Source organism: Centroberyx affinis, unplaced genomic scaffold, assembly GCF_046629955.1.
Source record: "Centroberyx affinis isolate AG114_WGS23_722 - 3 ecotype Tasmania unplaced genomic scaffold, CSIRO-AGI_Caff_v1 ptg002837l_1, whole genome shotgun sequence".
NCBI classification, from domain to species: domain Eukaryota; kingdom Metazoa; phylum Chordata; class Actinopteri; order Beryciformes; family Berycidae; genus Centroberyx; species Centroberyx affinis.
In genome coordinates, this window is record NW_027280979.1 from 184187 (window position 1) to 200059 (window position 15873).

The 15873-nt window shown below is 43.8% G+C and overlaps 1 protein-coding gene across 1 annotated transcript; it reads right to left on the minus strand.

Moving 5' to 3' along the window:
• Nucleotides 1-4450: 4450 nt before the first annotated feature.
• On the minus strand, nt 4451-14785 carry hcn5 (hyperpolarization activated cyclic nucleotide-gated potassium channel 5). Its single transcript, XM_071536158.1, has 10 exons — nt 14595-14785; nt 13651-13840; nt 12873-12977; nt 12111-12248; nt 10828-10989; nt 10223-10316; nt 9970-10097; nt 8051-8197; nt 6036-6273; nt 4451-4629 (listed from the first exon to the last, which is right to left on the minus strand). The coding sequence occupies exons 1-10, from the start codon at nt 14783-14785 to the stop codon at nt 4451-4453; spliced, it is 1572 nt and encodes a 523-aa protein (XP_071392259.1).
• Nucleotides 14786-15873: the final 1088 nt, after the last annotated feature.

Below are 15873 nucleotides of genomic sequence, written 5' to 3' on the forward strand. Positions count from 1 at the left end.
TTGGATATAAAATGTCATCACCTCATCATTTTATCCTATTAGACATTTGTGTGAAATTTTGTCATAATTAGCGTATGAATTCTTGAGTTATGGCCAAAAACGTCTTTTGTGAGGTCACAGTGACCTTTGACCTTTGACCACCAAAATCTAATCAGTTCATCCTTGAGTCCGAGTGGACGTTTGTGCCAAATTTGAAGAAATTCCCTCCAGGCGTTCCTGAGATATCGCGTTCATGAGAATGGGACGGATGGACGGATGGACGGACGGACAGATGGACAACCTGAACACATAATGCCTCCAAAACAAAGCCAATGTGTGTCCATCAACAGCCATCTGTCCTGTTGAGGAGTCCCTGAGCTGAGATTCACTAAAGATTTGTTCAGGGAAAAGTGCTATTCACAAACCATAACAGTGTCAAACTAGCCTAGTATCCAGCCCCTATGAATTGCTCTTCAAATTTGGGCAAATCTGAAGAGTGCTGAAAACTGCGATTCATAGGGGCTGGATACCAGGCTAGTGTCAAACATGAATGACTTTGTGCCTGTCAGTGTCATGTACATTATATGTAAATGTAATTATTTTTCCCGATAGTTACTTGTAGGTGAGGCCTCGCAAATCGCGGTTGCGGTTGACTTGTCCGTTCAGAGCGGCTGCTGTCATCGCTGCAAGACAGGGAGCAAGAGAGAGAGAGTCTCATCCTGGAGTCTCAGATCAGACCAGAGGAAGCTCCAGTTCTAAAGGGGCTTTAGGTGTGAGGCTGCCAGTCCTGCTGGATTAGTCTTAAAGCTGAGCCACCAAATTGGAGAGAAAGAGGCTTTTTGTTAATGCAGTTCTCTTTTCATCGTTTGCACCGCAACTTGATCTGCATAAATGTCTTAATGAATAAGATGAAAACCCTGCGCTCTTTGCTCAAGCAACTGAGGCACAAAAAAATGCACCAATTGCCCTCCAAATTGCTGTGCAATCTGGACCTCAGTCTCTGTTTGCTGACTTACTGTTAGCTAACCTGTCAGCTAAAGGCCTGAAACATAAAGACAGACAAAAACTAAAACCAGAGAGTTGACATTTTATGGTTCGGGCCTTGAAGAATCCAATAAACAATCCGATAAAAGAAATATAACTGAATTTCATGTAACCAAAGTGAGACTTTGCACTGCAGCTTGGCACCAGCCTCTCTGCTGCAGTCCAGCACAAGGTTGTACTGAGAGAGAAGGGCAGCAGCTTAGAGTCCAACTGCAGCAACCATTAAACCACCACCGCCATTAAAACATGAGGAGAGCCTGACCTTCTGGAGCCACACAGCCACCATTAGCTTAGTTAACCTTGAAGAACTTATCATGTATAAACACAATGCAGCCGATAAGTTTATGCGTCACGCTTGGTTTTCCTCTCCTGCTGGCACAAGAACACACACACACACACACACACACACACACTGTGTTTTGTGAATGTGACAGTCTCATACATGAAAGCTCACTTAATGTATGTTGCATAGTACAAAAATGAAATAACCATTCATTCATTTTCACAGAAAATAGATGAATGTGCTTACTACTAAATTTGTAGTTGCTGTAGGTTTTCACTCTACTATCTGCTCTACTGTAGTCAGTAGAGTCTCTCGGACCCAAATCTGAGAATATCTTTACTGTTAGATATGATTTTGTCCAGAATTCCATGACTGTCTGTATTGTAGGTAGAGAGATAACAGTGAAACTATGATCAAAACAGTCATTCTTCTACATTCTCTAATTGTGTTAACTTGTAAATGAAATAATGGTGAAGTTTAACAATTCATCAATTTGCTGGTGACCCCCCTGGAATCCCCTCAAGGACCACAGGTGGTCCCCGGACCGCTCGTTGAGAACCACCGCTCTAGCCTCCTCCCACTATCCTCAGTAACTTCCAAATGCTTCTATCAAAAGAAAAGCCCTAACCTTGTATAACTGCAGATACCATAAGTTCTTTTTGTTTTGTAAAAAAGAGTTGGTGACATCTGCACAGTCTATTTAGAGGAAAGGGCGGAGCTTGGGCAGTCCCAGGAGGAAGTATACACTCCTGTTTAATGGATTGAGCTGAAATATCACAGCGAGAGCCTCCGTTCTGCTGCTAACAATGAGATCTGGAAATACTTCTGTTTGTTGGTTTGTCTACTTGGATCCCAGACGGGCGGGATTTACTGCTTAGGACAATACAGTAAGTGCCGAAGTTTAGACGATCACAGCAAAGTATCTGAAAGTCAATTTCGGGTTTGCTTTTGTGATTAACTGACCTGTACTTGACACTATGTGAATTGTCTTCATGTGGTAAACACAGCCCATCTGGTACTCCCTCCCTGCTGGATGAAACACAGGCTAAGAATTATTTGTAACTACTATTTAAAGCTGCGCTAGGCGACATTTTGATGTAAAAATCCACCTGTCTTGTCAGCCTAAATCCCAAAGAGAAGATCGTCCACTCTCCATGCTGTAGATTCATCCTTTTTTTGCCCAAATGAAATTCTGGTGTCGGTTTGGTCCCTTCTCCTCCCACAAGAAGTGAGGAATCCAAACTTCAGAGTGAAATCCAAACTGTCTCCTAAACCAGTGGTTCCCAACCCAGTCCTCAAGGACCCCCTGTCCTGCAAGTTTTTATTCCATCTTTACTCTTGCACACCTGATCCCACTGGGGCCTACACACTTTCATGCTGCTCTGTTCAGGTAGATCTGTCTCTACCAATCAGCATGAAGACCTTAACTGGATCAGGTGTGCAAGAGTAGAGCTGGAACCAATACTTGCAGGAAAAGGGGTCCTTGAGGACTGGGTTGGGAAACACTGTCCTAAACAGCAGCAGAGAAAGCTGGACTCACCAGCGTTAGATCTTTTCCTCAAGTTTCCAGTTACAGTTAAAGTTGCCTAGTGCAGCTTTAGTTGTACCTGACACCATCTGACTTGTCTTCTGCAGGCTGAAACACAGGCTGAGCATTCGGTTCAGGTCTGTTCAGGTCTTGTTTGAACAGGTCCGGCTGTAACCTGTTTCCCTCCTCTTCCTCCTCTTCCTCCCCGCAGATCAACTTCGTCCTGGGCACCGGTCTGCTGTGCCTGTTCACCCAGGCCTCTCTGACGGGCCGCGACCAGGCGCTGCTGATGAAGACCTGGTCCGACCGCATGGGCGCCCTCTACAGGAAGATGAAGACCACGGGGGGCCGCTGCTCGGGCTACTTCCTGGAGCAGGCGCAGGAGGACGTGCGGCGGCAGCTCCAGGGGGCCGTGCAGGACCGCGCGCCCCCCGAGGAGGCGGCGGCCAGCATCCTGAAGACCCTGGAGAAGAACTACGACTGGCTGCGCTGGGCCGTGATGCTGCACCCCGCCGCGGGGCCGGCGGAGGACGAGGAGAAGGAGGGGGAAGCGGCGGATGAAGACGAGGGCGTGCCGGCGGAGCGGCGGCCCGGCCTCTTCCTGTCCGTGGCGTCCGAAGCGCCCTGCCCTCACGTGGTGGCGTGCTACCGCGACGCGCCCGCCTCGCTGGACAAGACCCGCATCCACCAGCTCATCGTGGACCTGGAGTGGAAGATCCCCAACCCGCCGCCCGAGGTGTACGCCGCCATCGAGGAAGACCCGGGCAGGGCGCGGCGCTACCTGGCCTCGCGCATGCTGAAGAAGCTGCAGGAGGGGCTGGGGGCCGGCGTGGCCGTGCACGTCGTCCCGGGACGCATGGAGATGAAGTGCAACTTCCCCCAGGCCTCCTACTACCTCTACGAATACAAACACCGGCTGGCCTCGGGAACCGTGTGCGTGTTCGGATAAGAGAGGGAGAGAGGGAGGGAGAGGGGGAGAGAGAGAGAGAGAGGGAGAGAGTGGGGGAAGCTACGCCCTTAGGTTCGACCCTGCTGTTCTCCAACACACATGAATGCACCTCCTCCGCTCCCCGAGGCGCCCGGGTTTCATAATCAGCTCAAACTGTCACATTATCTGCTTTATTTCCATCGCTTTCACAGTGGCATTAACTTGTCTTAAAGTAATATTCCTTCAAAATAAATGTCATTTTCGAGAAAAAACTGTCAAACGACATACATTTGAGTTGGTTTTTTTTATATACCATCCTTTTAGGCTTGCTGACTTGTTATGTTTTATTTCCAATATATGCATAAGTGATTGTCCGAATATGAGAGACAATTTGGTGCTAAACCGCAACATCTATGAGGAAGCTGAGATAGAACGTTTGACCCGTCTGTACTCTTGAGGTCTTGATTATTATTGCTTATTTAAGTGCTATATCAGAAAATAGAGTAATGCCCAGTTAGAGTGAAAATCGTCAACACTCCGAAACTGTCCATCTCATACAATTAATAAATAAATGTCCATGTAATGTCCAGATATTGTCCATTACTGTCCGTCACATGAAATATCCACGGTCTTAACGATAAAAGTTCCCGTCCATTTCACGCAGAGAGACGGATTAAGAGTCCAGGTCTTACACAACGTTAAGTCTGTCGTCCAAGTTGAGCTGAATCAGTTTCTCCACGTCCTTCCTGACATCTGGGAAGCCCTGCAGCGCCGCGTGGAAGCCGTCCCAGGACAGAGTGAAGCACTGGCAGTCGGTCAGCGCCTTCACTGTGGCCAGATGTTTGCCCTTGGTCAGCACGCACGTCTCTGGGGGGAAACCAGCGAAGCACAGCGGCATGGTTAATGAGCGAGTAAACCTTTAATGACGGGGATGAGATCCAACAATTAATCCTAAATTAAATAACCAGACTCTGTGGATTTTTTTTTGTTTTTTTGTTTTTTTTTGGATGCCAGTTGGGGGAAGCCTGCTTAGCGCTAGATGCCAAATTGATTAAGACCGACTCAAAGCCCAAAGCCCTGGGATTAAAAAAAATCCCCCAAATTGGAAAAGATAAGATTTATTTACTTTGGCTAGACTGTGATTTTTAAATGCTTCTCCCTCACCTGGGAAGAGGAACAGAGGCTAGCTGATGCAGCCTGTGTGTTAATGCGTGTGTGTGTAGGTGTGTGTGTGTGTGTGTGTGTGTGCGTGCAGAAAAAGCATAGCATGCTTGAGCAATGAGTGATGAACTGGAACTGGAAACTCATCTGAACCAGCTATATTGTAACACTGACATTAAAATAATTAGCAATAAATCATAATACAATAAGTGTATTGATATACCAAATCTCCACACGGGAATTAGTAAAACTTAATTTTTTCTTGTCTTAAACTGTGCAAGCCCCTCGTAAAAACAAAACAAAACTGTTGTTACACCCTTGTAAGTACATTATGAAATTACATTATTGTGCACTTACAGTACCTTTCCATAGGTTAAAACAGAGGTTAAAAGACTGAAATAATCCCATCCTGCACACACATATATATTCATGATTCATTTTAAAAGTTATTTACATATGAACACATTTATGTGCACATCCTGGGATTTAACAGTGATCTAATTCCAGTGTATTAACCTGCGTATTAACGAATGGAAAAGTATTGTAAATACATTTTAATACTGTGATACTACTCAATGAAAAGCTCCCTAATGGATTATGTACCTAAATGGGTGTGACAACACAATGGAAGAACAATAATAGCACAATAATAGCTTTTATTTCTTTGTTACACCCTTGTAAATACATTATATACTTATGAAATTACATTATTGTGCACTTAGAGTACTTTTCCATAGGTTAAAACAGAGGTTAAAAGACTGAAATAATCCCATCCTGCACACACATATAATCATGATTCATTTTAAAAGTTATTTACATATGAACACATTTATGTACACATCCTGGGATTTAACAGTGATCTTATTCCAGTGTATTAACGAATGGAAAAGTATTGTAAGTACATTTTAATACTGTGATACTACTCTAATGAAAATCTCCCTAATGGATTATGTACCTAAAGGGGTGTAACAACACAATGGAAGAACAATAATAGCACAATAATAGCTTTTATTTTTTTGTTAGGCCCTTGTAAGTACATTCTGTAATACTGACACCGCATTGTTGAGTATGTACAGTACGTTTCTAAAAGTGATGAACCCGGTCCAGCTCACCTCCAAAGTAGTCTCCGTCACACAGCTCCCTCTGGTAGGACTCGGTCTCCATCATCACCTGGCCGTGGTCGATGAAGAACATGCGGTCCCCCGGCGCGTACTGCCGGACGATGACATCACCCTCCTGGAACACCTCGTACTCCAGTTTGAGCAGGACGGCGTTGATGAAGTTGATGTCTCTGTCCTGGAACATGGGAACAGCCTTCAGCAGCCGGCCGCACATCGCCGTCAGGATTTGCTGAAGAACACACACACACACACACACACACACACACACACACACACACACACACACACACACAGGTACAAGCTTAGTTTATTTGCACAGGGGTGAAGTCATAAAACACTGTGAAGCAATGTTTATTTTGAGATAAAAACCACAAAAGGATTATAAACCCATCTCACCTCACACACAACACACACAAAAAAAAGGCAAACCTGGCCAATAGGAACAAAGTGAACAAAACACAGCAAGGAGAAAAACGGTATGACAAAAAAAAACAAAAAAAATAATGCTTCACACAAATAAGCCATAATCAAATATACATATGGAACATGGATATGAGGCAAGATGTAATAGAAGAAAATCAGGAAAACAAAGAATCTCTGAGTGCCATGTCCAAAAAATACTGAAATTCTGAGAAAGCCTGGAAAAGCCCTAAGTGTAAAGTAAGAAGGTGATTTGCACATTAATACTGTTACTGTTACAGCAACTGATACAGCAAAAGCATTTTCATTTACTCCCCATTGTTCAAAAGACAACTAAAAAAAAGCCTGTACAGTAATCCCAAACCCTGCATCTTTCCCACATTGGCTTTTATCAAACTGAGTATTCTGCATTCAATTTCTCCTTGGGGAGAGATGCACAGATATGCAGTAAAAAGTGAAACTTGTACAACAGCTGCATCTGTAAGTAAGTGCAGTTTAGAGAGGTGAGGTGCTGCTGCATGAAGCCAGGCTACACACACACTGCAGCAATGCGACTCCATGCAGAGCAAAAAGCTGCATGGAGTCGCGTTTCTTCAATTCTGGTCCGCATGGATTTGTGGAATGAAATCAGATCCCGAGGCATGAGACCTACATGTGACTTGTATTTGAACGCTCAAATTGGAATTTATCAGTGTTGCCGTGACATTAAGTAAATCTTCCGTCAATCACCTGAGACACTTGTCATAATTTTGAGGAGACACAACAAATAAAGATTAGATGATTTGATTGGTATTTGGGGAGATGCCTCAGTTCAGTCAAAGGTTCACGCCGTAACCGAAATGTGTTTGAAAGGAGGGGGTGTGGGTAAGAAAATGCATGTAAAGTCTTTTGTTATTGTTACTCTGCACATGTGTGTCTTTTCAACATCGGTGTCAGTTCATATTGGTATCAGATCTGGGTTAGATCCTCGAATAAACATGACACAGTCATCCAAAAAAGTCAGTTTGGAGTTGGACATACGGTGACCAGACGTCCCGGTTTGTCCGGGATTGTCCCGGTTTCAAGATGGGTGTCCCAAGTCCCGACAAATATGTGTATAACACTAAAATGTCCCGGTTTTCAACATTCACTACCAAATTGTCCCGGTTTTCACCACAATTAAAATAATAATAATAGTATTATTCTTGTTTTCAGCGCTTACATAGACGTTTATCATGTTCTGTTCCGCTCATTATTACCTAACCCAATCAAAAAACATAAACAATGCACCACATAAACTATGTTTTGCTGGATTTTTGGAGACAAAACATCATTTTTTTGTTTGGCTGCTGGTGTTGAAAGGTGCAGTCAGTAGGTGTGCTAAGCGCTGAAATAACTGTCCCCCCCATCCTGATGAAAACGCCTATGGTGCGTGCATAAGCGCATACATGTGCGCGTGCATGAACGTGCGGGACCCGGTTTGGGGGTTTGAAAATGTGGTCACCCTAGTTGGACATGAAGGCCTTAGGGCGTCTCACACAGCATCACATTTTCTCCCAGAATTCCCTGCAGCACCACTGAGAGCCGTACATGAGCCGCCGCTGTACCTCTTTCAGCGCGGTGGAGACGGTGTCCATGACGTCCCTCTCATCAAACCATTTCCCTCCGTAGCGGGCCTGGTAGTAGTTGTTGATGCGAAGCTGCAGCTCAGGTGGGAGCTTCATGAAGGCCATGTAGTGCTCCAAACGGCTCATCTGTGGAGAGGCACAAGGCTGTCATGCAACCCCGACAGTGTGGACGCCAAGCTCTAGTAGGGCCGCACACTTCACCGTGTATAATCGCAAATCACGGCTTTAGTTCCCACAGCGGTGGCAACTGGCAACATTGGAACATTTCATTTCATTCAGATCTTCTGCTGTGGTTGGAAATAGGCCAGATGTTGATATAAGAGGCAAAAAGTGCTTGTAACATAATTGTGTTCAGTGTTTCCCACAGGTTGTCAGTTTACTGCGGCGTTGGGAGGAGGTGTTGTTGACGTTTCATTTAGTGAGCCCAGTAACTGCTATTTTTACTAAAGTTTCTCAATCCATTATAAGCAAATGGCATTGCAACATTAACTGAATGTTATACTTCCATCTGATTATCCAGGCTACATTTCAAATTGTATTTCCATTCAGTTTTGCACACTGTGACTTGAAGGAGAGCAGATGTCCGTCATAGGTGCAATGAATTACGGTGATACACTGCAAAAAATATGAAGGCAGTTCAACTTTAAAATATAAGTTTCCTTGCTGCCTAAAAATTGTGAGTTGACTGAAGTAGTACTGAATAGTTAGGTCAAAGATCATTAGTTAGTTGTTCTAATGTAGAAAAGCTAACTGAGTGAACTTAAGACAATAAGTTCAATCAACAAATGTCTAGTCATGCTGATTCGTGTTTCCAAATTGAATACATTAATTGATTAACTGAAATCCAGTGTTATTTATTTTTTCACAAGGTTCCCTAGGTTTAAGTTCCTCTTGTATCACATGAGTAATACACAGTTCAGCATATAGTATGCAGCTGCAATACACTTACTTGTAGTGGATTGTATTTGCCATGTGCATCAGAGAGAAACTTAGTTATTGTGAATTCCCAGATACATAGATAAGATAGATAGTAGATTTTATCATGGTTTTGTATTTATTTATTTTCTTTTTTTTTTTATCAGAAATTGACCTATGATTCACCAAACATACATACATAACAAGTCTCTATCCTGTAACTTCATTCCAACCAAAAGAAGGAAGAGTTTCTGGAGAGTTAAACCAAATGCAATGCATGCTGGGAAGTCTGCTAATAAACTAACAGTGTTGAGTTTAGTGAATGCTTTATAAGCTGTTCTTTCAACTCATAATTTTAAGTCACAAGATGTGAACATGATTTTAAGTCATGAAGCTCATAACTAGCACTTTTAAGTTGAAATTGACAAACACATCTATATACATTGTGTTAATGGATAAAGATGAGTTGATTTCACTAAATTGCACTATGAGTTTTTACAGTGAGTAGTTCACTAATACTCTTTTGGCGCTTGACAGAATTAAATCTGGATTGTTTTAAAACGACATCGGTGAGAACCGCCAGCTTCACGCATCACGGCACCCAGAATGAATCCAAAGCAAAAAACTATTTGGTGGGTTGTTCATTTACCTGGGCAGGCTATCCAAATATTAACATTATATCAGAAACACTGGTGTTCCTCATATCAACAAGGCTAATAATTGTAATTAATAATTGTGATCTAAATATCTGGCAAAATAAATATAATTTTAGCCACAATTTAGCCACACTATTTCTGAAGACCGATCGCACCAAAACATCAGATAGCACTACAATGTGCTAAAATAACAGTATGATGCACAACAAATATCTACTCATCATGTATCAGTGCTTTACTAATGGAGATACTGCACAGTCAGCGGTTTACTAATGAGCGATATTTGCCGATGAAGGATAGTAATCATGAAGTGTCACCCATGAGGACCTTGCTCTTGTACTCCTTGGCCGTCGGGTCTGTGTTGGCGATCATGGTCGTAGCGTTGGCCACCAGGACCGTGTACATCAGACAGCCGGACACCATGCTCACCATGACGATCCACAGCTCCACATAATCTAGGAAGCGAAGACACCAGAGAAAACAGATACACGCTTCATGTGAAACTGTGGGGGTATTTATAGCTATGGGGAGCGAACGTGATCCGCCTGCGCTTTGGAAGAAGAAAATCGATGGCGCTTACTGGTCGGAGCGTCCATGGAGCCGTAGGACAGAGCGATCATCTGGGAGAGAGCGCGGAAAACTCCCCAAGAGTACTTCACGCTCACTGTGGCATTCTGGAAGAGATTTTAGTGTCTTTTTCATTTTTATTGTCACTAATATTTTAACAATGATCACAGAAAATGAACAGTTCTGGAGATTCACAACAATTTTCACATAAATCTACAGTACGCCATGTTTCTTTCTAATTTCTTACAGAAAGATTCTACCCTAAAACATTTCCACACTTTTTAAATAAGAGCTATTGGTGATGTATCATGCATTTCTGGGCCCATTTTGTTGTTCGGTGGTGTATTTTTCTTATTCCTGTGGATAACTGACCAAATATAGACAACATGACATCTTTCTAGAAGCAACATTTTGTGGGCATTCTGGGAAAGTTAAGAAATCACAGGTTGAGGGAAAGTGGGTTCACCAAAAAAGTAAATTACAACACTCCATCACACGGAATGCATTGAACATCACAAATGTATTACGAATGATATCTCACAGTTTTTCCCATTAACAAACCAAATACTCAGGCATCATCCATCATACATTCATGCTCATCCATGAAGTTTGTTTTACCATCAGATTTTCCTTCCTGACCCAGCAGTCAGAGGGAAACTCCTCCAGCATGGGGACAAAGTATTGGATGCAGCCGTTCCAGTGGCACAGGAGGAAAATCATCATGAACAGAGACAAGATGCGGAAGAACAGGCGCACCACCTCCAAGTTCGCGTTTGACACCTGTCAAGGAGGGAGGAAGAAACACACAGGTGATGATGTGATATTCAGTAGGCAAATTATATACACTGTGACTTATTGGTAACACCAGCAGCAACAATCACCTCTTGTAATCAGGGCAGGAAGCACAGTTTCTTTGTTCACCAACTACAATGGCTTGTTTTTAAAAATTCACCAGCCACTTCAGCCAAAGGCAGCACTGATTGGTTGGCTCTGAGTTTGAAATAGGATTCTTGCACAAGGAAATGGCACTTTGTTTTTTCTGCCCGGGTAGAACAAGTTTAACTGTAACTGTAGCAACACTGTTGTTCCAGCGATAGTAAACAAGTGAGCACCAAGTGAAATTTGACTGGTTTTAATGTCTCCAACCAACTGTGTTTAAAGGGACAGGACGTCCCGAGTTTTAGGGTTTCTCCGCCTAAATCCAGAAGAAATGGGTGTGGGAAGCGGTGGGTGGGGGGGGGGGTTGTGTAGGCAGAACAGATTTGGCAGAACAGATTGTGGCTCCCAAGTAATGCATCCCCTGTTATTTCAGCTTGGGTCATTATTGACCTGACATTCACACTGTCGAGCCAAAATGGCACAAAAATATATGCTGATAAAACCATTTGGTTCATAGAGAAATAAAGTTGCGAGGTGGGGACGCAGAATTCGGCATAACACCTGGATTCTCACCCAAAATCCAGAAATACAATGTCAAGATTATGACCAGTTATTTTATTATAAGATTAACAGCTGAAAAAAGTGAATTCAGGGTGTTTTATCCCTTTAAATCTCCAGACTTCTGTCATCTGAACCAGAGGTGAGTGAGATCGGAAAAAAAGGCAAAATACAAACCCTAACTACCTCATAACTGACTAACCCATCAGCAACAATGTGAGCATATGTTAAAAATTAATTCGAATCACAATCATAAATCCACATCAGACTTAAGGAGCTGATATAAATGAAGTGTGGATCCAGGTTTTGTTTCACCCTTATTGTAAAAACGCCCCTTGTTGGTGATCACAGTCGGGTGGTCATTTGAGCCAGGTGTGGTAAAGGTATCTGCGTGGTAGAAGAAGAAAGGTTGATTGAATTTCAAAGGCGAGGCTTTGAAAAGACCGTCCCACTCGTGAACTTACTTTCTCCACTTCGTTGAAGAACCTGACCAGCCGGGACACTCGCACCAGCCGGATCAGGCTGAGGATCCGCACAAACATCAGTATCCTCATCATCCGGTTGGTCTTGGAGGGGTTGTCATCGTTGTGGTACTGTAAGTCCTGCAAAAATGAAATATAGACTGCGATGAATTCTAAATATTCAATAACATTTTACCGGTATTTTACTGGGTTTATCTATTGAAATCGCAGGGTTTTTTTTATTTTTTTTATATATTTTTATTGTTTATCTTTTTGGCTTTTATTCATTACGGTTTTATTGTCTATAAAGCACTTTGTATTTCATCACATTTTATATTAAATTATGTACATACTTCTACTGTGACCTAAGACAGTGATTCTCAACCTTTTTCATATCAAGGACCCCTAATTTAGTCCACATTAGGGCCTCGGACCCCCGTTTGATGAGATTTTGTGTCTCGGACCCAAATATGCAAATATTTTTATTGATAGATATGATTTTGTCCAGAATTCCATGACTATCTGTATTGTAGGTAGAGAGATAACAGTGAAACTACGATCACAACAGTCATTCTAATACATTTTCTAACTGTGTTAACTTCTTGTAAATTAAATAATGGTGAAGTTTAACAATTCATCAATTTGCCTCGGGACCCCCTGGAACCCCCTCAAGGACCCCTGGTGGTCCCCGGACCCCATGTTGAGCAACACTGACCTAAGCCATTATTAGTTGATAAATGCTTCAATTAGTCTGTTCATTATTACCGCAAAGAAGAGTATGTAGCCGATTGGGAAAGCTGCTATCACGTCCGGTATGAACCAAGACCTCAGGTAGCTCACACGGATCTGCTTGATATCCAGAATGGCCACCTGTGAAGAGGAGAGGACAGAGTGAGACAGACTGAGCTGATGGATAAAGACGTGCCCCGATCACATGAATAATTTATCACTCCAACTGGCCCACAATATTTTGGGAGTTTGTCCAAAATTAGGGGAGACAGCGGTGTCAGCTAATACCCGGAGTGTTTAGAGAGAATATCAACATTAATCTGACAGCGTCGCTGGATGGTTGCTGAGACATATACATTTCAAACTGGCTCTGCTCCGGCTGAAATGGACTTAGAGTAAATCTGGCAACAGCAGATGCTCATAATGGTCGTCAGTAAACACCGAACAGCGACAACAACACCACAGATGGGTCATTTGTCATTGGCACGAGAAAATCTCACAAAGCAAGAACACATGAAAACAAACAGGATATAATCAGGATATAATATAAATTTGGAAATTTTATACTTCTGAGTATTTGTAATTTACCCAATACATCATAATCCCTGTTGCAAAATCCCTGTTGCAAAATCAAATAACAGGTGCCAATTTTGCCCATGCCCATGAGACGGTGTGGGGGGGGGGGATTTGTTAATCTAGCCCTTCGTGTATTGAGTAGATTACAGATGGAGCAGAGATGGATTGTACGCGCTTGTCCGCGCAGGGATTATAGTCTTCCAGATTGCGTCTGAAAATAGAGTACAGCCACTCTCACCTCGCTGTCCTCTGGTATGATGCCCATCCGAAAATTCAGAGCCACGTCTATCAGGAACAGCGTGTCCGAAAACACGTTGAAGCCTTCCCAGCCCAGCCCGCTGTCTCCAGCGTCCAGAAACGCTATCTCCATTGGAATCCCGATCAGGTTCAGAAATGTGATAGCCATCATGCACATAATGTAGTAACTCCTGCAGGAGGGGAAAAACCACAAAAAACAAAAAGGCTTAGGGACATATTGACACTTTCAAGGTATGTAAGAGTTTTGAGTTTGAGATTCCTGTAGCTTCTGAGTGGAGAGTCTGCCTCCATTTGCCAGAGGGACTCATTAGACAGGATGCCCCGGTGTGTGCTGCAGCCGGTAAGGCAAGCTGATTTATGCACACTAAACACTCTGATACTGTAACTGCACATCTCCTCGGCTGGGGTTCAATTGCCAGTCTCAAATAACTCTGTCTGTGATCCCAATTGTTTAATTCCATCTCTGTTTTCACCCCGTTTTATCAACTTACAAACTGATAATAATGATCATCATGCAAGGATGATGGAAATCCAGCTGTCTGTGTACCTATTCTCAGTTCAACTGTGAGGATCCCCATGCTGTTTCAGCCTTTTAGGTAAAATTAACTGTTCTTGACCACCTTGATTTTTTTTGCTCTTTAATTTTTTTTTTTTTACTGCTGATTATATCTTTTGTTTTTACTTACTCCTTTGCAAAGCGCTTTGTGACTCTGTTTTCGAAAGTGCAACAAGAGTCACGCTGATTATGATTATTATATCATTTGGAAATGACTATATGATTGTTAGTAATGCAATATGGAGAGAAGAATGATTCCAGAAACTTGCAGAATCAACGTAACTTCTTATGCGGTAATGAAGTTGAAAGCGGAGGGGGGGGTGGCACAGTGCGGGGACTGGCCTGAATCTATCAAATCTATTAAATACCTTATGAGGCTGAAGGGGTGAATGACCAGGACTCCGCTCTGCAGCTGGCGGACGCACTCCTTCTCCACGGCCACCTCGCTGCCGTAGACGTACAGGGACTGCCGGTTCAGCTGGGGGAGAAGCAGCGCTCTCCATCCACAGGTGGCCGTGGTGCATCCCCCGGCGGGACCCGGACCTTTCAGCCTCTCCATGCCCCGAACCCTCGCTCCCCTCCTCGATCAGCCGAACGCGCGGGCCATCCCCCCACTGCTCTGCTGCTGCTGCTGCTGCTGCTGCTGCTGTGGGCGAGCGGAGTCTGACTTTGCTCTGCGCTGCCAGTCCTGACCTCCCCTCTTGGTCACAAGGTAATTTTCCATCACGGCTCCCAGCGCCGGAGCTTATTGAAGCGGTGTGGAGGGAGGCGAGTGGATACCGCTCACTCCGCTCGCTCCCTCCCTCCCTCCCTCGGTCTGTCTCTCACTATTTCTGCCCCCACCCCTCCTCTCTTTTCTCTTTCTCCCAGCTCATCAACTATTCAGTATCTCTGTCTCATCCCCACATGAATCAAGCTGTGTCAAAGGGGTAGGGGCCGGCTCACATTAATACTGAACACAATGGGTGCGGGAGTGTGTGTGTGTGTGTGTGTGTGTGTGTGGGGGGGGGGGGGGTTGAATATCACAATTATTGTCATCTGAACTAGACATCTGGCAGGGTGTACCGGGACAAGTTCAGTCTGGGCCATCTATACCGGGGATGTAATTAAACACTGTACTGTGTTACCCGATACTGTACATATGCTCAGAGCGCCGAGCCGCCTGCTCAGCTGTTCCTACGTTTCACAACAAAAACGAAATGAAAAAGGGGGCTGAGATGTTTCGTTTTGGTATATTACAAAATGAAGCATCGGGATTTGTTCAACTGCCTCTTTTCCTTTTTCTTAGAAGGCTGGTATGATGACAAATGGAAATGAGATTACAGGATGTAGCGGCGAGGTGGGATTAAATGAGGGGTCATGTCAGTGGGCAAGGTGAGCTGCTGCCAGCTCAGCGCCTGGTGGCACATTAAGTGAGGGAAATTATGTGAGAGTATCTTTTTTTTTTTTGCCTTTGTTAGATACAGTGGGTCACAGTAGAAAGGGACAGGAAAGACTGGAGGGGAGAGAGGGGGGGATGAGGGATTTGGAGGACAAAGTGGTTACATGCTTCACCCACTGAGCCACCAGGACGCCCCGTCATGTACATTTCTAAAGATGCAAGAAGACAAATTTGTTTACACTTACAGTACGCTGGTTATGGATGAA